This window comes from Embiotoca jacksoni, unplaced genomic scaffold (assembly GCF_022577435.1).
Source record: "Embiotoca jacksoni isolate LCO1_2020_lvr unplaced genomic scaffold, fEmbJac1.0.p SCAF_46, whole genome shotgun sequence".
Taxonomy (NCBI): domain Eukaryota; kingdom Metazoa; phylum Chordata; class Actinopteri; family Embiotocidae; genus Embiotoca; species Embiotoca jacksoni.
Window position 1 is genome coordinate 40590 of NW_027185399.1, and position 27207 is coordinate 67796.

The window sequence follows — 27207 nt, forward strand, 5'->3', positions numbered from 1 at the left end:
CGGATTTGCATTGAGACGTTTTGCAGCAGTTTGACAGCAGTGTGGGAAAAAGAAATAAATCTGCTGATTTACAATAGAAGATGAAAACAGAGACAAACAGCAAAAGCAGCAGATATAAACAATAATGCAACTGTGTGTTCATTTTGGAGTGATTTCCTTTTTAGATAAATATTGATAAATATTTAATAATGATGACACTTGGTGAGAGATTCACACTAACACACACACACACACACACACACACACACCCACCCACCCCTCGAACACTCATGCATAAAAGTAATGTTAGGTATATGTTGTCTATCCGGCCACTACATTTCACAGAGGAACACAGACACACACACACACACACACACACACAAACACAAACACAAAAACATGCACCAGAAGCAGCAGCAGTGTTATGTTTTCATTATGGAAATACATTTTCTGACACCGAACATGTGCGTAATTATGTTTGTGCGCAGGGGGAAGGAAAAGTGTTGTACTGATTTTCTCTAAAGTAGATCAGGGGCATTGACACACACACACACACACACACACACACACACACACACACACACACACACACACACACACACAGCACACACGGGGGTCCCGCCCACCGCTGCGAGCCACTTCTCCCTCTCATCCCCCGATCATGGTCTTAAATTGCAGATCTGATATTGAATATTGATAGATCCCCCACAGCCCCCCCCCACACCCCGCCTCCCCTTCCCTCTGTTTGTAGCTCTGTTCTAATGAGATCACTTTGATTTCTTTTTTATTTCTAATGAGATCACCGAACAATGAGGGGGCGATAAAGGCTAATTATCTCACTATTGATTAATTCATAACAGTTATTTTCATATCTGTAAGAAACGGAGTTTTTTTTTTTTTTTTTTTTTTTTTTTTTTCACGCGTTGCTGGAGGTTGTTTTTCAAGCAGAATGAAGACAAGAAGAAGGATTATTTATTTTTTTCCTTTCCCCTCCCAGTTGATGTAAGTCTTGCTTGAAGACGCATAATCAACAATTATATTGTACATTTATTGCACGATGCAGTTTAGAGTATGTATGCTGCAGGAGTGTGTGAGGGTGTAGACATGTAACAGGAGTCGGTATCAAAAGGGTTTAGAAAGATCTTGGTGTGAAAAAACAAGTTCTTTTTTTTTTATTTGAAGCGAGGCAACGTTTAAACTCAGGATAAGATGGGAATTTTTTAATTTGTTTTTTTTTTACATATCTTTATTGCTGCTATCAAATGGGGTTGTATTTACCGAGATGATTCCATGTGATTGGCGCCCTCTTGTGGTATTCAAGACGACGTCGGAACTAAACATTTTCTCGAAGCCTTGAGTTCACAAGTTGTGACGTGTTTGCTGCCGTTTACAGAAACGGCAGCGGGAGTACATTTTTTCGTTTCGCTAATATATTGTAATTTTTGTCGTACAGAGTTTGTCTTCTTAACTTGGATAATGGTCTACATCTGAGGAATTTGTCGATCTTCCCAACAGCCTCATCTTTTTCCCGTCTGTGCCTTTGGATATCCTGCATTACATTTATCCGCCTCTTAGCTCGCTAAATCATTAGCCCCTGTGGCTTCTAGACGGCGTCCACATTGCCTAGTAATGGCGTTTTTTTTTACGACTTAACCAAGCATGCGGTGCGCGGGCTTCCCGCGTTGCAACTGTGAGCTCACGAGTTCCATTTGAACGCCGCATTTGTTCCCACTGAGATTGCGTCACGTGAAAATTGTGTTCCTGATGCTTCACGATGCATTTTGTTGATTCGGCAAATTTGACGATTTTTTTTTTCCCACTAAATTACAATGTTCGAGTCACAAAGCTGTAATCTCTAAACGCTCTGCACTTGAAGTCGAACCACGAGAAGTTTTTCTTTAATTTTGATGAAGTCTAAAGTGACATCTGCACTCAGAAGATGACGGAAACAAAGAGGCAGACCAAAAAAAAAAAAAGAAAGTCGCCATTATGTGATTTCATGAATAAAGCAATAATGTTCCCCCCCATTTCAAATACTTCCAAACAAATTAAAATGGTTGTGTGTCAAAGCATATGTCTAATTAGGGAAGTGAGTTTGTGTGTTTGTGTGTTTGTGTGTGTGTGTGTGTGTGTGTGTGTGTGTGTGTGTGTGTGTGTGTGTGTGTGTGCGCGGCGCTCGAGGCTAACAGAGAAGGCTAATGCGGTGGAAAATATGTCTTAGCCGGGCCATGAAATAATGATGAGACACTGTGACTTAATCATGTTGACACACAGAGCTTCTTCTTCATCTGCCTCTCACTCTGATTTCTTTCTTTCATTCCCACTTTCTTTCCCCGCCGCTGCTCTCCTCACTTCTCTCATAAACTGTGACGGTGTCTGTCTCGCGCCGGCTCTTTCAATTCAGGCTGATGACTTAATTAGTATTAAACTATTTAACAATACCAAAGCAGCTCGTAAAGGCGGAGTTTTCAAACAAATAATTTCAAACCTTATTGATGTGATTTGAGAAATTGTTTAAAAAAAAAATAAAAAAAATTTGAACTGTACTATAGAGTTTTAATAACAAATATGGTAAATAAAAGAGATTATTACAGCGTGCTGGGAAGGCACCATTAATGCTCAATGATATCTTCAGGTTTTGGAGTGACATTTGCCGCCATCCAGAAAACGACTTCGTTCAGGGAAGGCCTTGGCTTATTTTAGCAAAACAATACCAAACTGCATTTTCCACATATTTCAACAGCATGGCTCCATAGTAGAAGAGTCCTGCAGTCCAGACCTGTCACTCATTTAAAGTTTTTTTTAAAAAACATCACAAAACGGGGAAAAAAAAGAGACCCTGAACTGTTGAGTGGCTGAAATCCCATATCAGGCAAGAACGGGACAACATTTCACTTTCAAAACTCCGGGTCAAACTCTTCAGTTTACAAACATTTACAGAGTGTTGTTAAAACAGGAGGTAATGCAAAACAGTGTTAACCATGCCCCTGTCCTAACTTTTTTATTTTGGCACCAAATTCAAAATACGAATTATATTTTTAAAAGCAATGATAAAACAATTAAATTTCAACATTTTATTTGTTGTCTTTGGTCTATTTTTGGTCAAAGTTCTTGCCAACTGTCTTTTTAAGTCTTTTTCTCTTTTTTTTAAAACAATGTGACACCGTAAATTCTCTCAGACCATTTTTTTTTCTTTGGTAAACAGATACTCCACTTGATCTTACTCTTGCGTCTCTGACAGAGGAGTCGCTCAGGGCTCATTTGCCGCCGCCTGCAGTCGAGCGAGTTGCCGTTTTCAGTGAACTTGAGTGGAGCTGAATCATTAAAAAAAAACCTCTCGCTGCTACATCGGTAACCGCCGCCGTCAATGAATCAATCAGGACTGAGATCCCGATGATTCTAACCTGAGCAGCCACATCCGTTGTTCAAGACATATTGTTTGTCTTCTTTGTTTTTCCTTTTTGTCGAGAGTCTGGCAGCTTTTTTTTCTCAACGTGTTGCAGCTGAAATCATCGCCTACATCTTACTCCTTGTGAAGTCGGAAGTTCAACCCCACCTCGTTGTATCGTCATTAAACTGATCCATCTTTGTTTTTTGTTCTTTCCGTTTTAGGCGGCTGTACGTTCGAGGAGTCCTACAGCAGTTGCGGGTACAGCGTTTCCTTGGGAACCAATGGATTTACGTGGGAACAAGTCAACTCCTGGGAAAAACCCACCATGGACCCTGCCCTGCCCACCGGTAGGACTCTGCCTTTGTGTTTTTTCCTTTTAAGCTTCCTGTACAGTGTTCTTAAAGGCGAGCTGATGAGCTTCATTATCTTTTAATTAAAGCCTAGTTGCAGTTTTTTGTATCACGAGCGATCCGATGAAGTTGGACTGAGCGTTTTCCGGTCTGCTGATATAAGTTAGATAAAATTAAGCAGTGTGGTAAAAAACAAATCCGATGATTTAGCTTCAAGTCAGGCTACTGCTTGTATTTCCAATTAGTATTATTTGAAACATTTATGACTGGAATCAAAGCAATCATATAGCAGTAAGAAATAATCCAAATGGTATTTGGCAATTCCTGACGAAATGAAAAAGGCCAAAAGCTTGTTTTTATTGACCTCTCTTTTGTATTTTCATACAGGAAAAATACACAAAATCACATTTCTTTTACATTTCTAGAGTTGTCTTGGGGTTGTACAAATGTGTGCGGGGTGTTTTTTTGCAGGCTCAATCATTTTAAGGGGCAAAAGAGTTGATAATTGCACCTATCTTTGAGATGAATTTGCTGATATTTTTATTTCTATCCCCTTTCATGTGACAAAGTAGAAAACAATAAGAAGCATTTTTTTTTTTTTTTTTATACCAGGAGCGGTTCACCACCTTTACCAGGTAATCATATTCACCAGCAATTGTTACGGAGCAATTCTACAGTACTACACATTACGAAAGCAGGTCAATAAAAAGAAAGTTTTGTTTTTTTAAATACTCGTTTAAACGGCGAGAATAAAAAGCTAGTTAACTTTTCTTTTTCCTTTGAGTCTCCGTCTCTCCTGTCGTCCATCTGAGCCGGCAGACTCGGCAGACAGATCGTGACGTGACCCCAGCTGGGTCCCTCTCCACTTGTCAAACGCCAAATGGCCATCAGATGGCCTGTCTATCCGTCTCAGTCTCTCATGCAGCTCTTGCCCTTTTGCTCTCTCTATCTCGCCCACCGTCTCGCTAAGCTTTTTTTTTTTTTCTTTTTTTTATTCACACTCTCTCCCACCCTGGCATTTTTTTTTTTCCCTCTCTGCATCTTTGAGTCACCTTTTCTCACTTCACTTTTATTCAACTGACACGACTGTTTGTCAGAAACCAAAGCAGCATTAAAAAATGAACAGCTATGCAAATTATTTAAAACCCAACCGGGGGCATTATCTCTCTCTCTCTCTCTCCCTCTCCCTTCTCTGTCAAACTAGATACATCTGCCACGATTTTTAATATTCAACACATCCAGACGCATGTGTTTGCTGTTTAAAGGAAATTAGTTGCTGTCTTACTTGTTTTTTACTTTTTTTTTTTTTTGCTTGTGTTTTTTAAGTAGTAATAATGGTATCGCAGAATTTCCTCAGATGAATAGAATCCAGGTGAGAGATATAAGCCGTGCTGCTGATGTCAAAAGGAGAGATGAAAGTGTCGGCATTCAAAAGAAGCTCGTTTCAGCCACCCATTAAGTCTATGTGGACCCAGTATTTGTGATCAGACTGCAGGCGAATCGGATTCTCAAGTCAGATCTTTAGGACGCACTCTCTGCGCTGTTATTTCAACCCACGACAAAGCGTGAAATAGACACGCCCGTCCACTGCAGCAAAAAAAACAAAAACGTGCGATAGCCACGCTTTGGGCTGACTTGGTCTGAGAGTTGCACGTTTTGAAATCGTGAAACCTACATGTAAATACCATGTGACCAACGTCCCGCAACATAGGTTTTGAGACCGAGCACGAAGGAACATCTTGAGAGTCTGAACACACAGCTTTGAATACAGCAACCGGGTACAAGGTGTGGAGGGCAGAAGACACGTATGTTTGTGTTTATCTCTCTGCTGGCTGATATAAGCTAATACTCCAGGTACTGAGATTTACCACCGAGTTGTACATCGTTATAATTCTGCTCCTGAGTCCTTTTCCTCTCTTAATTTTTCATCATTCTCATATTCTGCTGTTGAACTCCCCGTACTTCTCTCCATCACCTATTATCCCTCAGTCACGTCAATTATTGCCCCCATACATCATCATCATCATCGCTCCCCCCTTTTTCCTTTCGTCTCCCATCATCGTCATCATCGTCTCCGGCGTTGTCGGCGGCGGTGAAGAGGGAGATCTGTCAGCCCTCCGCTCACCGCGCTGGAGATCTGAAGCTCAGATACGAGTGAACGGGCATGAACGCCGCCACGCCAGTCTCTCTCTCGCTCTCTCTCTCTCTCAGCATGTATGTCTCATGTCAGTTATCTGTCTCATCTATCGTTGTGGGCGGTGGTTGTCAGGGGCGATAGCCGTCACGGCCCATAAGCCCTCCTCATCATGGACAACTTATCAACCCGCACGCTGCCCTGACAGCCGAGGATCTGATAAGCCAGGACAAGAACAAATTGTCTGTCATTCTCTTTGTCTGACTCTGGCCGTTAGTCTTTTATTTTTTATTTTTACGTCATTAGGTCTGCTTGTGCTTATCGTAGACCGTCTGCTGGTTGGTCTCCGTGTAATTATTAGTGCCATACTGTATCACTTTAAAGCTATAACAGTGAAAAGACTCTAGTGGGTTTCTTATTTATATTTAACAACCATAAAATGTGTGTTTAATGGAAGAAGTGTCCCAGTGAGGCCAGCACTGTGTTTCTCTGCTCATTTGTTTGTGGTGGTTTCTTCTATACCCGTGCGTAATGCGTTTATGTTTGATTGCATCTCACGTTGGAACCCAAGTCAGCTGTTTTCATTTCTGCACAACACATTGTTGACATTGTTGAACCGTTGCAAACTACAGTTCAATAGTTGGACTGAGAACATGAACGAAACGGATAAACAGCACGGCTGAGTGAAGTTTTTCACGTTGTGTACGGTACTAGAATCTTAAAACACTAAATAGTGTAATCCTGAAACGTAGCTCTCTTTAAAGATTTCTCTTTCGGATCGTCCTAATGAACGCAGGCAAAATCTGATTTCATCACTTTAAACTACATGTGTAAGACTAATATTCCATCTAACGTCTTTTGAATGTGCACCACTTTGCTACCAAAATATGTTGATATGAATTTTATCAGCAGCCTGCTGGATCAAAGCTGCGCTAGCTGAGGTGTTTTTTTTTTTTTTTGTTGTTTTTTTAAGCAGGAACTGATGCAACCGAAAACTAATCCAGTCTGCCACTCACATGTTTGTAGCTGTTTAAAAAGTTGTTGAATATTTAATCATAAAAACACACACACACACACACACACACACACACACACACACACACACACACACACACACACACACACACACAAAAGGGACATTAGAAGAAATAAAACTGACGGGGATTAAAACAGTATTTAATTTATATCTACAATTACCTCTTCTAACCGCTCAAGTTGAACTCGCCACGTACGTCTTTCCAAATCCATATCGATATTGAACTCACAGTGACCTTGACCTTTGACCTCCACAATCTAAACAGTTCATTGCTGAGCCTTTAAGCGAACATTTGAACACCGAAACCTTACTGGGTCATCGTTGGCACGAAGTAAATGTTCCTGCCAAAATGTAACAAATTCCCTCGAGTCGATCTATCGCGTTCACGAGAACGGGACGGACGGATGATGGGGATGTGAGGTCGCAGTGACTTTGAACTTTGACCTTTGACCACCGAACCCTAATCGGTTCATCCTTGAGGCCGAGTGAACGATTGTGCCACAATTTGAAGAAACTCCATCCAGCCGTTCCAGAGCTATCATGTTCACGTGGATGTGTCAATTTGGGGTCATGGTGACCTTGACCTTTGACCTCTGCCCCCGCCCAAATTCGAAACAGTTCATCCTCGGTATCAAGTGAATGTTTTTGCCAAGTTTGACCAAATTCCCTTTAGGCCTACTTGAGATATTGCGTCAATGAAAACGGGATGGACAACCCCCCCCCCCGCCTCTCCCCCTCCTCCCCTTCCTCCTCCCCCCTAATCTAAGTACTAATATTTGTCAAGACAACTCCATCAAGTGTGTGTGGGGTCTTTACTCACAATTGCAAGGTGGAAACAACAATTTCGTCTAAATTGAAATCTGTCAGAATCAAACCAACCGCCTGCTTTGTTTCAGCGTGACCGAATGTTTAAAACCAAAAAAAAAAAAGAAGAGGTTCTAAAATTAGATCATTTACATTTTGTGGCGAGTAGATTAAACACATCAAAGCCTTCTGTGACAAACGAGTTTAAATGTAAAAAAAGAAAGAAAAAGAAAGTCTTTTGAAGGGTTTTACACGCGCCTCAACATTTTCCCGACGCATCCTTTTGTTAATCTTCAAGCTCTCTAACGTTCTATAAATGTTTTTCCCGCCGGCGTGCGTGAAACGTGCGCGGCTCCATTCGCTCCCCTCGCCCTCCATTATCGACAGTTATCGTATAATCCTCTTTCCTCCGCCTCACCTCCGTGATATCGATGTGCTCGATACGGTTTGTCACAGAGCGTAACCCACACTTGACAGCTTGTAGATCTGACAAGATTGGATTGGTGCTGTCGCTCTCTCGCTCTCTCTCTCTCGCCCTCCACCTCCGTTCAGACGTCGTTTCATTTCGTCCGTCGTCCTGACAGCTCGTAGATTCTGCCGGGGTTTTCGGCGTGATTGGAGTGGAATCTGCGCTTTGACTTGGGTATTTCATCATCTCTGTATTGACACGGTGATGATATAACCCCCCCGCCCCCTCTACTTCTTATAGATGTGATGGGAGTGGAAGGGCTCACTCTATCTGTGATCACCTGCATGTGTGTCTCGCAGACCTCGGAGTTCATAGGTCACATGTTGGAACCTGATTTTATGTAAAGCACTGTGACAGAAAACACATCAATCAAACTGACATAAAATATGTGATGACCCGGCCCCACAACACACACACACACACACACACACACACACACACACATAAATATGTATATAGGTGTGCATCTTATTTCACATATAAACGATACCATACAACATCCTTTATTGTCCCAATGGGGAATTTGCATAGATCGAATTCTGCATTTTTGGACATAACATAAAATTATTCCTAAATGAAACATACATTTATGAGCCATAAATGGCGAGGTTTAAGTAAAATCAGACTGTATGTACTGCATTAAGTAAGATGCACACTCAGCAGAAGGCTAGTTATTCGGGTTTTTTTTTTGTTTTTTTGTGTGTGCATAATTACACTTCATTTGTTTCCTGTGAAGAGTACAGAAATGAAAATGGTTGAAATGAAATCTGTTATTTGTGTTTACCATAAATGCTGCATTGGAGATGTTTAATGGATTTTACTTATTGCTCCATTCAGCCGCAAAGCTTGATTGATAAACACTCACTAATGCTCACCTCCAGTAGCCTTAGTTGAGGTCTGGCTAGCATTTTCCAAAAATAAATCCCAGCTAATAATGATAATAATAATAATAATAATAATAATAAAAAAAAAAGGCACCGCAGCAAGTTTATTTCATTCTCAAACTTTCACAAACCTACAAATCGCCAAAAAGAAGATGCTTTTTTTGGGGAGGCGTTTTTCCACACTCACTGCTTTGGCCACGCAACACGCACACGCACGCACGCACGCACGCACGCACGCACACACACACACACACACACACACACACACACACAGAAACAAACTCATATCTCACACCTCTTATTACCTTCAAACCCCAGGCTGAGCGAGACAAACTCACACAAGCAGCAAACATCAAACATCAAAGCCAGTCGACGTTTTCAGCTCCTATCAACACGGCCGCGATCTGAAACACGAGAAATGATCAGAGGGAGAGAGAGCGAAGGGGCGAGCTAACGTGAGGAAGAGTGAAGTTAAAGAGACTGAAAAAAAAGGAAAGAAAAACGTCAAGAGGGAGAGAGAATTTAGAGGATGATGGAGAGCAATGTATTAATAAGTAAAAAAAGAAGAAAAAAAAATGAAAACCATCTCCACCATCAGAGTGTGAAAACCTAATCAAAGAAGAGTGTGTTTGAATTGACGTGCGTGTGTGTTGGTGTGCGTCTGTAAAGGCACATTAATACGCTGTTAAGTAAAAAAATAATGCACAAAGATTCCCAGATGCTAATATTTCATTCATAAAGACCGCATGGAGAAGAAATGGGAATTACAAATGGAAAAAGGTAAAAAAAAAAAAAAAGACGTATGACAAAAAAAGAAAAGAAAAGAAACACAATTAGAGGAAGGAAACGAGACAAATGACAGACAAAGACAAATATGCAGTGTCTTTTGGAGAACGGACGGAATGAAAGTGAGATAGCGATTGACAGGATGCAGGAGAAAACGCCTCAACTCGCGGTAGAATACAAAGCGAGACTTCACAGAACCATGCAAATGGAAAAAAATCAAGGACACAAAAGAGGTTTACACGGGCAGAAACAGGCATCTAGAAAGATGTACGAAGGAGACGGAAGCTGAAAGAAACCCCCAAAAAAGGAAACGATGACGGAGACGAACTCGCACACCGACACAAAGACTTTTCCTAAATGACTCGTACGACTCTGTCTTTCTTTTTTTTGTCACCGGCCCGTCTGTTCAGAAGGTAATTTTTGGAGACAGACAATAAGAGGACAATATCTTAAAAGTAAGTCTTAAAAGTTTGTTGTGGTGTTTGAGAGGATGCCGTCGAATTGCAATACCACCGAGTGCCACTAGAGTTTGGCTCCAGAGAGCCTCCGGCTTCACCTTCTCACGTGAAACACAAGGTCAATGAATATTTCGTTATTATATTAAGTTATTATGGTGTTTTTAGCTAAAGTCGCTCCTTCTTCTTACTCGTCTGGTGGTCCATCTGAAAATAATCTCATAATTAAGTCAAAAATAGGCCTCAAAAAGCAGTGTTTATGGGGTGGCGTGTCTGTTTGATTGACAGACATGTGGTGGGCGGGACTTAGTATTGTCAGATTTCCGTTCAGACCGAGTCAGGTCCAACACTAAAAAAAATAAACATTAGAAATGAGATTTTAAAACAAGCACAGGAAATAATCACATCATTCCTTTACATAAAGATTTGTGCTATTCTTGCATGCCAGAGAGTAAATGACTCCCAGCAGGTCACCTGAAAACCCTCTTATACTTTCAATTCGGGATGTTCCCGCCGCAACACGGGAGCCAACTCGATTTGAAATGCTTCGCACTGCCGCAGACACAAAAGCAAAGAGAGACGGAGGGTAGCGAAGGGCTCAGCTGGGGAAACCGACCGCCTTAATTCTGCCGCGGAGGACGAGTACTCAAACAGAAACAGATATCCTTCGGCTCTCATTTCTTCTCTGAGCTTCTGCTTCGGTTTCCCATCAACCTCAGATTCCGTTCACAGATGTGTGTCCGAATTTCTTTTTTTTTTTTTTTTTTTTTTTTTTTTTTGGTTGGTCTTCCTTCCGGGTCGTGCATCACATATTTATTTGGCCGATATTGTTTCGGTTGTGAATGTTTCATGTTTTGCTCTGGAAGATGAAGAAGTATTCATAAAAAAATTAATATATATATATATATATATATATATATCAGAATTGTAGTTGTTGTGTTTTTTGAAGACAGATAAGGACAGAAACATGTTGGTTTATGGTCCGAATGATGACAGACGTCTCCGTGGAGACTCTCCTGTGAATCAGACGGAGTGGATGAAGATTTAATGATCCCTGAAGGGAAATTGGGGCTGTTGCTGCAGCTGCGATACAGACGGACACGGATAAGATGAGGAAAATAATGTTTTGAAAAAAGAGCAGGCGATAATATAGAGTGTAATTATAGGAGAAGAAAAACACTGTATTAGAGATAACAGATAAGGATGAAAAGCTTTTCACTGACAGGTTTACAATTTAGGAGTGTGAAGAGATAACTACTCCAAGCTGTGAACGGGTTGTTAGCTTCACGCAGCGCTGCAACAAGAAATACAGTAGAGATGTATGTTTGCACGGGTTTCTCACATAATGACAACGTTAAGGTGGGAGAAGAAAAATTAAAAAATCACTCGCCAAAAATAAAACAGAAGTCAAAGACCAAATACACGTTTTCTTATATATTATAGTTTAGATTTGGTCGTAAATGTATCAGGAGAAATTAAAAGTCCTAAGAAAGCTTATTGCTCAGCTCATGGATTTATTGCTGTGGTGCCGGGGCCTGTTCCCGCGCAACAGGAACAGACTGAAATTTATATGCGCCACTCTTTTTTTGGAGGAATAAGATCGACAGCAAAAAAAAAAAAAAAAGCTCATCTACAGAAATGCTTGATGTTTAATGTTAAGTTTTAAAGTTGCTGCGTTTCAAATCGAACTCGTGAGCTCGTGGTTGCAACGCGGAAAGTCGTGTGCACCGTTTGCTCGGCGTTCGAAGTGGCTAAGTTGTAAAAACACAGTTGCTAGGCGACGTCAACGCAGACGGCGTCTAGAAGCCACGGAGGCTAACAATTTAGCGAGCTAACGGGGGAATAACGCTCCACGCTCACACCGATCGGGATGTCAGCAAACTGACGAGTCTTTTACCTCCTCTGTTATCACGTTTCCTCTTTCTGTATGAATCTGGAATCGGCCATCTTTTATTGAGACGTTTTTTTGTTTTTTTTTTCCATCCGTCTCTGACAGCCCAAAATGAAATTCTCTTTTTGCTGCATCGGCAGTAAATTCCATGCAGCTTTCTTGGCTTCTTCTTCCTCTTCTACTCTTCCTCCCATTGCACCTCCGTTCTCCCCGACACTCATTCCTCCCGAGGCGTCTTTGTCCTAAATTTGCCTCTCAATCTTCCTGCTGCTGTTTTTTTTTTCTATTTTCTTTTTAAAAAAAAAAAGATTTGACAACTTGACAGAAAAGTATGTTTGAACTACGGTAAACATCTCCAGTTGCATTTTGACATTTTCCACGTATCCCTGTGTATTTTTCCTCCGAGTGCGTGCGACTGCTCGTCAGCGCTGCCTCTTTATTTTTCCTTCGAGAGGCTGAAAACAAATCGGTACTAATCAGCGACCCGCTTCGCCCCGTACAGTTGTCCCATATTTTAATGCACGTGCGCTACCGTGCCGCGTTTAAACCGCCGTCGGTAATCGCCTTTTAAATTATAGTGTAACAGTCGGGCAGCAAAAAAAATGGTGTCCGTGTGTGTGAGTGTTTGTGTGTGTGTGTGTGTGTTTGTCAAGTGGCTACTGATGGTTACAGAGGTTAAATATCCCGTCCGCTTTTTTTGGTCGCCCGTGGTGATTCGAGGGCCCTCGACGGAGCCAACTTGATTGCATTTGTGATTTGTGGGCGGACAGGAAGCAGAGGTTAGCGTTGGAGAAATGACAGATGATGCCGAAGCCGTAATAGCACATTGACAGGGAACAAAAGACAGATGCTGTGGACGTACCTTCATTTTTTGTGCTTATGTTAACTGAGGTAAAGTCGTTTTTTTTAGTTTTTTTTTTAAAGATTACTTTTTCTACCAGCTAAAGTGTCAAATGAGACTCTGAACTCTCCCAACTCTACGTCGCTCATGTTTTTCCCCCCAGAATAGAGTTTGTTTTGGCTAAAATAAGCCTATTAAATGTATCAAACTGACATATAAATGAGAGTCTACCTTTCAGGCCCGTGACCACGTCTGTACAACCCCATTATGTTACATATGATAATGGCACGTTTTAGACGTGTTTTAATACGTGGTAGGAAATTTACCACACGTAAAGTGTCACAAATAATGAAAACTGTCAACCAACCACACGCTTCACAAGTGCAGTGACGCGAGAACTGACAAACACAGGAAGATTCAGTGTTGTTAATAATGTGTGCAAATTGTCCAGAAAGTAGAAGTACCAATACCAAAACTTTTAAAAGGTTAGTTGGTACAAAAAAAAAAAAAATCATGTTTAACCACCTTGGCCACAAAAAAAGGACAGAATCAAAGCAGAGTTCCTGAGTTTGGACTTCAGAGTAAAATATCATCTCATAACTGAGAGGAAACAAACAAAATACCTTTTTCTAAAAACTCTATTCTTCAGCAAACTTTTTCCCGGCTAAATAAAGACAAGTAAAAGTCTGAATTAAATTTTAAACAGCACTTTTCTTTTAGTGTAAGTAAGGGTGATTTTGGTTCCGGGCTCCCATGGAAACGTCGCTCGGAGAGCTGTACGGAGCCGTCAGTGTCTTTGAAGCCATTACAACAGCGTTATATATCCACAGAGAGAGTGCCAGATGAAGATAGATGGATTACCTTACTGGTAAAGAAAAAAAATGCCTTTGTAGCTCTCGACTGGAGCAGATAGAGCTGTCAGTGACAGACGCAGAAATGACGCCAGGAGATAAGAGAAAACGGGATGAGTGGAGGAGGGGGGGGGGGTGAGTGAGCGATGGAAGAGGGAGAACAGAGCCAAGGTGTGTGGTGTGGGGGGGGGGGGGGGGGGGAGGGAGGGGGAAGTAAACGAAGAGTTGGCTGAACTGAAAACTCTCACGTCTGGGGGAAAAAAAAAAAAGACAAATGAAATCATCACACAGCAGTTAATGATATAAATCCTGATTTTAAGAGACGTTTTAGACGGAAACGAATCAGAAATTGGAAAAGCAAAGGAGCTGAAGAGGGGCTGAGATGGGAGGAAAAAAAGTAAAAGGAAATCAATGGTGGATAGATGTCCACATTTGTATTCGGTTTACATTGTTTCCTTCAGTTTTCAGTCTTTCTGTCTGGAGACCCGGGCGATAGATCTTTTGTTCTTTCCCTTCGCTGTTTCTCTGCCGGTCAGCACGGCTCCGTCTTTGACCCCCTTCGCTTTAGAGAGCTGGCGCTCATGCGGTCGCCTGCATCGCAGCTGAAGGGCACGTAAACAGGAACTCAGTCTCACAGTAAAAAAAACAAGTAAAAGTGTTAAAAATGTCCGTAGAAACTTCTGGAACTGCTTCTGCAGCATAAAATGCAACACTCATGTGTCATGTTGGATACAGTGCTTCTGTTTGAGAGTTATTATATCTGAGGTTTTATATACAGACTGTTTTGATGGCATACATTATCTGGGCCCGACAAAGATAGGTGTAAATAGGGTGAGAGTATAATGTTTTTTGTTCCTTGGTCTGACTGAGGAACCTAAGGACACTATGCCCCACCCACCTATACCAGAAACCTGACTGCATTTCAGGCATGTCAATCAAACCAGGCACAACATGGCTTTCTATGAGGCCTATTATTTCTTTAATGATGGACTTATTTTCAGAACAATCACTAAAATTCTAATCAGAACGAGTGAATTTAGCAAATGAGACCACAATGACTTGTGAAAAAAAATATATTGACTTTGTATTTTGTGAGAGAATGTGTGGGCATGTCCTTTCCCATTACGTTACTTTGCCTCTAGTCCATTATCTGTTCAATTGATAACCACCATTTCAACAGGCTGAACTCCCAACAAATACTAAAACCACTCTGTGGATGGGTGAGGGATATTTTCCTCATGCTGCCTGTTTGAGTGGAAAAATAAACTCTAAACAAACCATTATACATAATTATTTTTAATAGATCTTCTGTCTGTGTGTGTTCGATTTATTTCAATACCACTGGTTTGGGCACTTCATTTTAGCTGCTTTTATCACTCTGTAGAAATGTTTGTTTATTGGATTAATTATGAAATCTGGCCTTTTCTTACTTTATACTCAATAAACTGTCTCCCACACATTTCACAAAGAATGCACATGCATGCAGCGACTTTTATGTGTGGTCTAGTTTTCCCAAAGAGAACCAAACAAACAGAAGATTGAGAAAACACACACACACACACACACACACACACACACACACACACACACACACACACACACACACAAACAGTCCACGATTTATCGGGGGGGTGGGGGGGTGGGGTAGAGCAATAAATGCCCGTTTTTAAGACCAAGCCACCATATAAAAGCCTTGGATCACAGAAGTAATGGGTCCCTGTAGGCCAGTGATAACTCTTTGTTTATATGGGGGAGTGTGTGTGTGTGTGTGTGTGTGTGTGTGTGTGTGTGTGTGTGTGTGTGTGTGTGTGAGGAAAAAAAGGGAGAGCGAGGCAGACTGAATGGGACGAACACTGAGAGAAAAAAGGGCAATAATGTCTGAAAATGACAGACAAATGTGGAAGAAAAAAAAAAAAGAGGCTGATAACCACGAGGAAAGAGACGGCGCGCTATGACATCATCGACAAGCCTCGCTTTCATTTTTCCATCTCTGACAGCTCCATCCAATCTGAGAACCCCGACGTGTTTCATTTGTAGTTAGGGGTTAGATTATAGACCCTACAGCCAGGTGCTGCCAGTCGAAAGCGCGCGTGTGTGTGTGTGTGTGTGTGTGTGTGTGTGTGTGTGTGTGTCCCAGATGGAGGGTATAAAAATAGCCACAAAAATTCCCTTTGAGTAATTTTCTCCTTAATGACTGAAGAGAAAATAAGCTCTTATGTGTAAATAGGTGTGGACCTGACAGGACGCATGTAATGTACGTGAACGGGAGACATCTTATCTCACTTTGAATATAATAACCTAACCTTGTTATATATGCATCCCCGATTCTGGAGCAGCAGGTGGCCCAAATTTTCACTTTGTTTTTTTTTAAGTCGTCAAAAGAAAATCTGCCCTTTTAAAAAAATAAAAAAAATAAATAAACAATCAAACAACAAAAAAATTGGTCCCAATTATGATTTTCTGACGAACATTTTAAATGAATGAAATAGGGTCTCCACTCAAAATTAAATTGGTTCGAGATGATAAAAAAAAAAATATATATATATATATATATATATTCGGGTCAATATTTTTATTGTGGAAATTCTGCGAACCAATGTTTTAGTAGTCAGCGTTTGCCAGATAATGGTGTCACAACCTCAGCGTTGGCTGTTGATGTAATAATGAATAAATCACAGCACAAGTGCAGTTCAAATGAACAATAATTTGACGTTTGACCCGCGTAACAGGCTCCAAGTGAATTTGTGCCTCCTGCACTCCCAGGTTTATTTGGCATACTGTGCATCCGGAAACTATTCACAGCGCTTCACTTTTTTCACATTTTGTTATGTTACAGCCTTATTCCAAAATGGATTAAATTCATTTTTTTTTCCCTCAAAATTCTACATGCAATATCCCATAATGACAAAGTGAAAATAGTTTGTTTAAATTTTTTGCAAATCTATTAAAAATAAAGAACGAAAATATAACACGTACATAAGTATTCACAGCCTTTGCTCTACTTTGTTGAAGCACCTTTGGCAGAAATTACAGCCTCAAGTCTTTTTGAGTATGATGCTATAAGCTTAGCTCCTATTCTTGGGCAGTTTCTCCCGTTCTTCTTTGCAGGACCTCTCAAGCTCTATCAGGTTGGAGGGTGAGCATCGGTGCACAGCCATTTTCAGATCTCTCCAGAGATGTTCAATCGGGTTCAAGTCTGGGCTCTGGCTGGGCCTCTCAAAGACATTCACAGAGTTGTCCCGAAGCCACTCCTTTGTTATCTTGGCTGTGTGCTTCGGGTCGTTGTCCTGTTGGAAGATGAACCTTCGCCCCAGTCTGAGGTCCAGAGCGCTCTGGAGAAGGTTTTCATCAAGGATGTCTTTGTACATTGCTGCATTCATCTTTCCCTCCATCCTGACTAGTCTCCCAGTTCCTGCCGCTGAAAAACATCCCCACAGCATGATGCTGCCACCACCATGCTTCACCGTAGAGATGGTATTGGCCAGGTGATGAGCGGTGCCTGGTTTCCTCCAAACATGACGCTTGGCATTCAGGCCAAAGAGTTCAATCTTTGTTTCACCAGACCAGAGAATTTAGTTTCTCATGGTCTGAAAGTCCTTCAGGTGCCTTTTGGTAAACTCCAGGTGGGCTGTCATGAGCCTTTTACTGAGGAGTGTCTTCCGTCTGGCCACTCTACCATACAGACCTGCTTGGTGGAGTGCTGCAGAGATGGTTGTCCTTCTGGAAGGTTCTCCTCTCTTCACAGAGCAACGTTGGAGCTCTGTCAGAGTGACCATCGGGTTCTTAGTCACCTCCCTGACTAAGGCCCTTCTCCCCCGATCGCTCAGTTTGGCCGGGCGGCCGACTCTAGGAAGAGTCCTGGTGGTTCCAAACTTCTTCCATTTACGGATGATGGAGGCCACTGTGCTCATTGGGACCTTCAATGCTGCAGACATTTTTCTGTACCCTTCCCCAGATCTGTGCCTCCATACAATCCTGTCTCGGAGGTCTACAGACAATTCTTTGGACTTCATGTCTTGGTTTGTGCTCTGACATGCACTGTCAACTGTGGGACCTTATATAGACGGTGTGTGCCTTTCCAAATCATGTCCAATCAACTGAATTTACTACCGGTGGACTCCAATCAAGTTGTAGAAACATCTCAAGGATGATCAGTGGAAACAGGATGCACCTGAGCTAAATTTTGAGTGTCATGTCAAAGGCTGTGAATACTTATGTACATGTGATTTTTTTCGTTTTTGATTTTTAATAGATTTGCAAACATTTAAAAAAAATGTATTTCACATTGTCATTATGGGATATTGTGTGTAGAATTTTGAGGGGAAAAATGAATTTAATCCATTTTGGAATAAGGCAGTAATATAACAAAATGTGGAAAAAGTGAAGTGCTGTGAATACTTTCCGGATGCACTGTAAAAAGGCTGTTGGTGTTTATCTGTCGGTAGCTACTGCAGATGTAAAAGTCAATTTTACATACACACTTCAGCTGCATTTGTGAAAACCTTTTTTTTTTCTTTTGAAGAACAAGTTTTCAGTTTCACAGTGACTAGTTTGTGAGAAAAAATAGCCAACTGTTTACGGGAGTTTCAACCAAAAAAAAAAAAACTGTTGACATAGATCCAAAAAGCATTTTCTTTTTCTCTCAACAACACTTTATTCACTATATATCAGTAAAGGAAAGAGGGCGTGGCCTATACAAAAACAATGTCTGTGTATACAGGGGAGTTCCAAACTTTTCTTTCTTATTTCATTGTTAACTTTCGGAGCTTTGTTAATGAAAATACATACTATAAAGAAGTACTTGCCAAAGGCTGAATTCTATAATGCGCTGCAACCGGTGAAGGATATTCCTGTCAATGTTTCAAAACCCACAGATTGTTCCATTCGTGATGAACCTCTGCTCTGTAAGGAGATACATTGAGATGATTCAACCTTGTAAATTCAACCCTTTATTAATTTAGCACGAAGCAAAACAAAAAAATTCCCCTCGTGTGATAAATAATGCTCGGTAAAAATTGCATTAAACACAGCGAACGGAATCTTATTTATCGGTAAATATCGACACAAAGGAAGGCTTGCTGAAGGGCATTTGGACCTGAGCGTAAGCGAATATAAGTAGGCAACCGTAAAAGTAACATTTTATTGCGCGTGGAACCGCCTGGCACATACGTGGTAACGCATTATTTTATTATTTTTTTTTATAGACGTGCGCAAAGCAATCTGTACAGGCAGTAAACCCGGCGGGAATGAAAAAGCGGCGGTTCCTTAAGTCTGTCGTGACCTGGGTGTCGACTCGGATGGCGTAACATGACATTTTCACGACAGGTTTTAAACACAGAGATGGACCAGACCATAATAGGTGCGGCGAGGCACGAATACGAGTTTAGGTCTTCCTGTAGTAACGGTCTTGCAATGGATATTACAGTAATCAGTTCTCTACAATGACCAATCCGAAGACAGAAAGGTCCCTGCCAGTTTCCAGGTTATATTTATTTAATTATTTGATTCACAGTTATGATAAACCAATACCTTCCTTCATAACTCTACGTTTTCCCTCGTAGTTCACGTGAAATGATGTTGATGCAACCCTTTGCTCGAAGTTACGCAACTTTAACATTTAACTTATACGGACGACGATGGTCGATGACGGTTAGTGAGGCTCAGGTATACAAGTTCAGTCTTTGAGGGCTCACTTGCAATCGGCCAGGAATGAACCAAAGCTCCTGTCTCCAGTGAGAAAGTCCAGCCCGTGTGTGCGTTCACACACCGGCCGACACACACCTGCAGCGAAGTTACTTCAAAGCGCGTTTCTGCTTCCTGTGTGGGGGAATCTCTCACGCTCTCTTTCAATCTTTCTCTCTGTCACGTCTTTCTCCCTCCATTTATATGAAACGGAATTTTGAAACAGACTTTTTTTTTTTTTTTTTGGTATGCTGCTCATACATGTAAATCAGTGGCCCAAAGCCGTGTGCATCCGTTCTTCCTTTAAATGCTGTAGGTTAGTGCACATCGGGACGTACATGTATAGTAAATGCATGTTGAAACGGATAACGCCCTGTTGGCACTTAGATGGTGGTCTGGCTCCGCCCACCCAATGCTCACGGTTTCGGTTTTCACTTTGATTTTATTGCGGAAACCGAGCAGCAACCAGCGGCACGAGTTTGCGAACTGCAGTCGAGAAGCCTCGGGTTTCGGATTTTGGCCGTCGCCATCTTGCTTTTCTGGAACCTCTCTGAAGGTCCCGGCCGACGGTCACCACCCAGCCAGCATTTCCTTCAACCGTCACCTGGAAATTGAAATCATCGTTTACTCTACAAATGCATTTGCTTTCTGTATTTTCCACTAAAAGGAAAATGAAATATTGTCTTACCTTTTCTTCCATTTTGTAACTTCATATGTGAAATTTCCAAGAGAATACATGGATGTCAAAAATCCTACCTTAATCTTTCTCTCTTTCTTTTTTTATTTTGTCTACTTTCTTACCTGCCAACCCCACACCCCACCTCAACCCACCACCCTCTCGCTCAGCGTGACTCCTCAAATGAGGCTTGAGAAGGCAAATAACCAAGATAGTGGAAATGTGTGGAAATGCAGAAGTCATTAAAAAAGCCAATTACCCGCAGGTTGGGCGCTTACCGGGAGGAGATCAGGGAATAGTGGAGAGCAATCGTAAACCCAGTGATATATGGAAACCAAATAGCTCTCGGGGTGGCGCCGGCGGTGGTGGGGGGGGGGGGAGGAGGGCTGAGGTGTGTGTCATTAATGCACATGCCAACTTGTGTGTGCAGGTCTGCTAATACGCAGGACAAGGTATGCTTCTTTGACATTTTTATTTATGCTATTTCTGCTTCAGTGTTTGCGTATGCGTGCCCTGAAATATTAGTGTGTGTGTGCGTGTGTGTGCGTGTCTATAAATCAATGTTTAATTCCGTGTGTCATGAATCTGTGTTGCAGGGAACAATATTAAACTTTATTACCATTTTTCACGTTCACTTAACACCGCCGCAGAGTCATCATTCACCGAGTAAACACACCGACACTCACAGAGGCTTGAATTATGAAAAAACATATTTGTACATTCAAACACGATGATGAGTGCTTGCGGAATGACCTCAGAAATATATATATTTCCGAAGTTATTCGACAAGCACAGAAAACTCTATGCCTTTCTTCTAGTTGAAGTTTACCGTTCCCCCCCCCCCCACGCACAGCATTATCCTCTGGTAATTATCTTTGAGGTACTCCGGAGACGCAAGAGAAAGATCACATAATTACATTCGTCACACACACACACACACACACACACACACACACACACACACACACACACACACACACACACACACACACAGACACCTCGGATTCGTACACGCTGCGCTGAGCAATGCATCTGCCCCGCGGGGTCATCTTCATAAAAAAAAGAAAAAAGAAAAAGAGGAAATATCACTGAACTTCAGCTGTGTTATGAAACTTTTTATGAAAAGGCCAAATTGAGTTCTGACTGCGAGTTGAATGAAAAGTACTTCGGTGAATTTAAATCGGCCGTTGATTGAAGGCAAAGGCTGTCGGAGTGCAATTCTTCCCTCCCTCCCACTGTTCTTCTTTGCAATTGAATTCATGGACATTGGCAGTCTTCGGTTTGAACGTTTGCTTGATATTGATTTCGCTGTACCGAAAAGTAGAAGTTTTTATGACTGGAAAAGATGACCTCGAATGGCTCTTAATTTTCTGGCCGCTATAATTTCCAACGTATGAAAATAGTAAAATGGCGAGTGTCATCGGCGCCATCTTTTCTGAGTCATTGGTGTTAAATCGAGGTGTTTTTTTTTTTTGCAGTCTTTAAACAAACCACAAACAGGACATGTAATCTGATACATGTTCTCTACACAGGAGCTGATTGGTTGGTGGTGCGGTCCATCCAACCAACATCTTAACAAGAATAGATGGTTCCCGTTTAGTTTAGTTTATTGTTAACTTTTTTTTTAGTCCCAAAGTTTATTCTTTAGTCCTTTTTTTCATTTCCCAGTACTTTTCAAAAATGTCGTATTTCCTTCTTTTTTTTTCTTCTCTTGTTTCTTTTCTTTTTCTTTTCTGCCTTAAACCCTTTCTTTATCGATACCCAAACCTGAATCAAAAGAGAGAGCCCACCTATAACAAAACAAAAAACATACCTGATTTAAATCTAGCCACTCCATTCAAAGTATTTCCTGTCTGCAGAGATAACGATGGCTGGTGTCAAAGCGGGGACCCCTTCAGCTTGAACTGACTCAAACTTGGCGAGTTGGGAGCAACGCTCATTGTGTTGTTGCGGGCGAGAAACGTCCGTGTTTGCAACTTGTCGTCACGTCCAAAAGCCCCCTTTGCGCCACAGTTCAAGTCCTTTGTATACGGCACAATATCAGACGCCGAGGGAAGAATTTATGGTGCACGACCCCGTGAATGTCAAATAAAGCCCGCCTGCTTGTGACCTCGATCTGCGGCGCCTTTTTTTTTTCCGTCTTGGACATTGAATTTCGGCCTCTTTTGAAACGTTGAAAGCCACTTCAAAAAAATAAAACACCTCGCCTGGCTCGTTGTCCCGTTTGCCGGATGCTTTCTGAAGCATTTTCCGAAGGTATCTTTTGCCGATTTTACCGAGTTTGACAAAAAAACAACAACAACGTGATGTGCAGCTGCTGCTCAAGTTTCAGGTCCGTAGTGAAATTGCAAATGGCCGCTTTCCTGTGATCAACAGAACAAATGGAAGACAGGTGCTGATGGCGAACCAATCAATGCAACACAAACACACGCACACACAGACGGATGGACGCCTGGGGAAGATCAAAAAGAAGGAGACGACCTGCCATCCATTGTCTCTTGTGTCAGCGATCACATGCTCGGTCTTCGATCTCCTATAGGTCAAACCCACCTTTGACCCGGACAGCGAGGGCTTTTGGGATTTAGAGTACCGATGGATCAAATCCAGCACAGGGATTTACTGTATGGGTTTAGGTGTGTGTGTGTGTGTGTGTGTGTGTGTGTGTGTGTGTGTGTGACTTGAAGGCTCACTATTGATTACCGATCAATGCGGAAACAGAGAGGTTGTTCCTGAGGGGCTCCGATCAATAATGGCAATCTCCGTGTCTTTACCACCTTATTAGGAAAGGATTATAGCAGCCTCCCATTGGCCCGCGGGCACACGTACGAGAGACCTCATTCATCCTTTTGTTATTTAACAGCAGAGAAAAACTCAATGAACAGCCTCCGCGGTCACACCGATAAGTGCGTGGGTAAGCACATTTCCACATTTGGCCTGTTTTCTATTTTTGTATTTTGACGGGGGAGTCTTACCTGTGTGTGTGTGTGTGTGTGTGCAGCGTGTTTCATGTCTTTCAATACAAATGATAAAAAAAAAAATTGCTAAAAGCCTTACAAAACTATTCATGACATAATCACGTGAATCTTTTGATGGATTTACCGGGAAGTACTGGTGTTGCACATCTGGAATAGAAATACAAAATATTGTTTAAGTTATCAGAATTATATTAGGACTTATACTGTGCTTTGACTGACAGCTCCTATATTGACCATTTAAAGTCTTCCTAATTGTTAACTAGTCTGCTAATTAACAGCATCGAGGGGATGCACACGCCTCACCTGACGCACGGAAACGGACGGATCAATCCGTGGTCATTTTGTTGACGTGTTGAAAAGTGCCGAGGTTGCTTCAGATGGAGCAGCTAGCAGCTAACAACACATCTGTAACACCGTTTCTCATTCGAAGTATTATTCCAACCCGAAAGCCTAATTAGCATTTAGATATGTGGTGAAGTCAAGTTCAGCATTTGCTGAGGTGTTTGTGTTTACCTACGGATCTTCGAAGTACAACCAGTTTTTGAACCTGTGACCTCTGACCTCCAACGATATCTTCCTGACTTGGACCTCTTGAGAAAGTTGTACTCGTCTTCCAGAGCCTGTAAACCCAACATAGAGACTGAACTGGACTACAAATAAACCTTATTTCCGTAATATGTAGTCTGTGCTCACTGGATACAACGTTGGTGTAAACCGGTTGACGACTGTAACTTCTGTTCCCCGAAGGAACGATCTTCAAGCCGGGAAGCTACACGTTGAAAATTGCAAGTTCGAAACAAAGATGCGGCTCGTGTAACGCATGTACGAAAGTGCTTGCTTTTTCAAATTTAGTTTTGGTCTTTTGCCGGGATTTATTCAGTTTAATGCCGAGGCTCGTCCCCATGTGGAAACGTTCCAACAAAACATGTTTCCCCCTTCAACATTATTTGGCAAAGGGCTCCGTGCCCGCTCAAGATTGACCGTGATTGGTTTTCTTAACAAATAAGCATCACTTGGATCTCTTAATTAATACGTTTACATTTTTTTTTTAAAGCAAATAAACTCTACTTACATAACGTGATATTGCTCGAGGCTATTCACATATATTGTAGAATACATTATGTACCCTCGGCATTAATTACCAATTCTTAAACGCAGCGCTTTATTGAAGAATAAAAGCCGCATTACAGCACCTGTAAATGTGCTTCCATTGTTTAAGTTCTGATCGCTATTCAGCGACTCTGTTATGACAAGAGTTTAAAGACGCAGTGGGATTATGAGGGAGAAAAAAAAATGTTGACACAACAGTGAGACGAAAGTACAAAGAGAAAACAGCCACAGGAGCTGCTTGATAGACATTTCCAGGCCACACGCGGACATATACAGTCTCTGCTACGCCATCAAATCACATCTCCATCGCTCTGATTTATAAAAAAAACTCCAGCCGAAATATTCCAAATGTATACCCGAGCTTCTCAGAACAGCAAGAGATCTCTGGCTCGGAGCTCGGAGCACGTCTTAATCCAACAGACGACAGACACAAAGCACACGATAAGGAGAATGAAAGAGAGATTTAAGAGCTACACAAGAAAAAAGGAAAAAAAAAAACCCGGCGCGCTTTGAGCGGAGACCCCCAGGGAACCGTTTGAGCACATCGCACTCTGTGAACATCTTGCAACGACGTCGTGTTTCAACAGAAAATCTCGGGATGTAATTGATCTATTAAAGAGAGATTTAGTCGGCACATTCTTTTCTGCTTTGTTGCTACTTCCGTGTTTTGTTTTGTAAAAAACAAAGAAAAAAAAAAGTTTATTATGGAGATGAGAAGTTTTAAAAAAAAAAAAAAATTTTTTTTTTTGCTGGTCAGGGTGCAGGGAATTTATTATGATGCGTTTGTGAGAGATGCAGATAACGTGAAAATTAGAAATAATTACGTGACGATTTTACACATCCCACTTGTATTATTTACCAGGACACATTGTAATTGGACCTTCATCCTCCAAATGGTCATCCTTCGTTCGACCAACCAAACGCAACTAAAGTTGCCAATATTTGCTTTGTCATTTTGGTTTTTTTCCCCTCCTTTGCCACCAGGTATTGGCGAAGTGTTAAACATTTGGCTTTTGTGTTTCGTACAAATGAAGACAGCCAGCCAACCGCAATGTAAACCACTGTAAAAAGCATTTATGGAAGCTATTTGCGAGGTTTGCGAAGAGTGACAAAATTCCCCGGGCACGCACAAACAAACACACACACACACACACACACACACACACACACACACACACACAGTCAGACACACCGCCTGGTCCATTTGGCTGTAATAGGAGTAAATGAATTAGATTTTGATGCTTTAAAAGCTTTTTTCTTCGGGGCTCATATTGAAAGTAAATTTCACTCTAATGGCGAGGTGTCTGTGTTTACAAGACACTGATGATGGAGAGAGACTGAAGGAGAGGAAATTTAAAAGGGGAAGGAGAGAGAGAGACAAGGATGGATTATAAATGGATTTTTTTTTTTTTTTAAATACGGGGATGAAAGGTGGAGGGCATAAAAACTGGAGGGAGGGAGGAAGGGGGGGGGGAGTTAGTGCTCCCATTCAGACAGATGAATAGAGTTGTTTGCATTTATGGTTTTTAGCCCATTGCCACTATAATGGCACTTCAATTATTGATTTGCCACTCATCAGATTACTGCAAGGTTAAGAGATGGAGGGTGGGGAGAGGAAGGAGTGACGAGAACAAAGAAAGGATTTTTAAAGATGGAATAGAAATAAGGTTGTAAAAATACAAAGTAAAATAGGCTCCAAATATTTAAATGAAAAACACGAGAGGCACAGTGAGCGAGCCCCACAAAACAGACAAAGGTGTAGAGAGATGATTTTTAGAGAAAAAGAAAATCAAAAGATTTGCGTAAGGTGGACGTAAGTCAGCCGTAAAGCTCAGCGTTATCAACACGTGCTGTCGTCGTTGGAGACAATCGAGATGGCAAAAGAATGTAAATCGTGAAGAACGGGATTTAAAGCAACTTCTTATGAGTCACCTAACGGAAAGGTGCAAAGCGTGAAATGGACACGCCGGTCCGCAACAGCAAAACGTGAAACGGCCACGTTTTGACGTGAAAGTTGCACCTTTTGAAAGCGTTAAAAGTTACACACGCTTAAATGACATTTGATCATGTGAGCAACGAGTCTATTCTACCTTTCGTTGGTTTGTGTGTTCTCTTTATGGTGTCACGACAAAAACGTGAAATAGACACGCCGGCCCGCTTACAGCAAAATGTGAAATAGCCGCAAACAGGATATACCCAGTTGGTATAACTCTGTGTGTGTGTGCATTATATGCACCTGTATATATGACAATATATACAGTGCAGATTTGATCCAATGGGATTCATGCATATGTTTGTATGTGTGTGGTGGTGGTGATGATGATGATGATGGTGATGCTGCTACAGGGCCATTACCCATTCAGGACAAAGAACATATGGGTTCCAGCACTGCATGCTTCTGTGTGTGTGTGTGTGTGTGTGTGTGTGTGTGTGTGTGTGTGTGTGTGTGTGTGTGTGTGTGTGTCTGTCTGTGTCTCTGTGTCAGTGTGACCTCAGGGTGGAAGTGGGTGCACTAAATGGGCCGAAGATCAACGTGATATTTGTGTCTGACTCCGGTGATCCTCTGTGCCGGGAACTTTGTGATGATAATGATGATGATGAGTCATATCTTTTATTTTATTTTTTTAACCCAACCGACAGTTTATTTCGTCATCGTCACCGTGAGTCACGTCGGCGCCACAGCTGAGGCTCATGGATCGTTCCCTTCCTTCTCTCCTGCCTCTCTCTCTCTCTGTCTTTGCTTCCTTCCCTTACTTCCTTTTCTCATCTGTAATTCGTGTAATTTAAACATTATAAAAAAACAACAACAACAACAACAACATATATCCATCTTCCTTTAAGTAAAAGATGAAAAGGAAGTTATGGGAACATATGAAGCAACTTAATGGCAGGT

General features: G+C 41.6%; 1 protein-coding gene across 9 annotated transcripts in view; it reads left to right on the forward strand.

Annotated features, from left to right (window-relative positions):
* The first annotated feature begins 3591 nt into the window (after positions 1-3591).
* ptprt (protein tyrosine phosphatase receptor type T) overlaps positions 3592-27207 on the forward strand; it is a 258730-nt gene continuing 235114 nt past the window's right edge. For all 9 annotated transcript variants that reach the window (XM_069169709.1, XM_069169711.1, XM_069169713.1 and 6 more), the window contains exon 1: positions 3592-3717. In XM_069169709.1, coding sequence (XP_069025810.1) covers positions 3696-3717 — 22 coding nt within the window. In that variant the 5' untranslated portion in view covers positions 3592-3695. The remainder of the gene's footprint in view (positions 3718-27207) is intronic.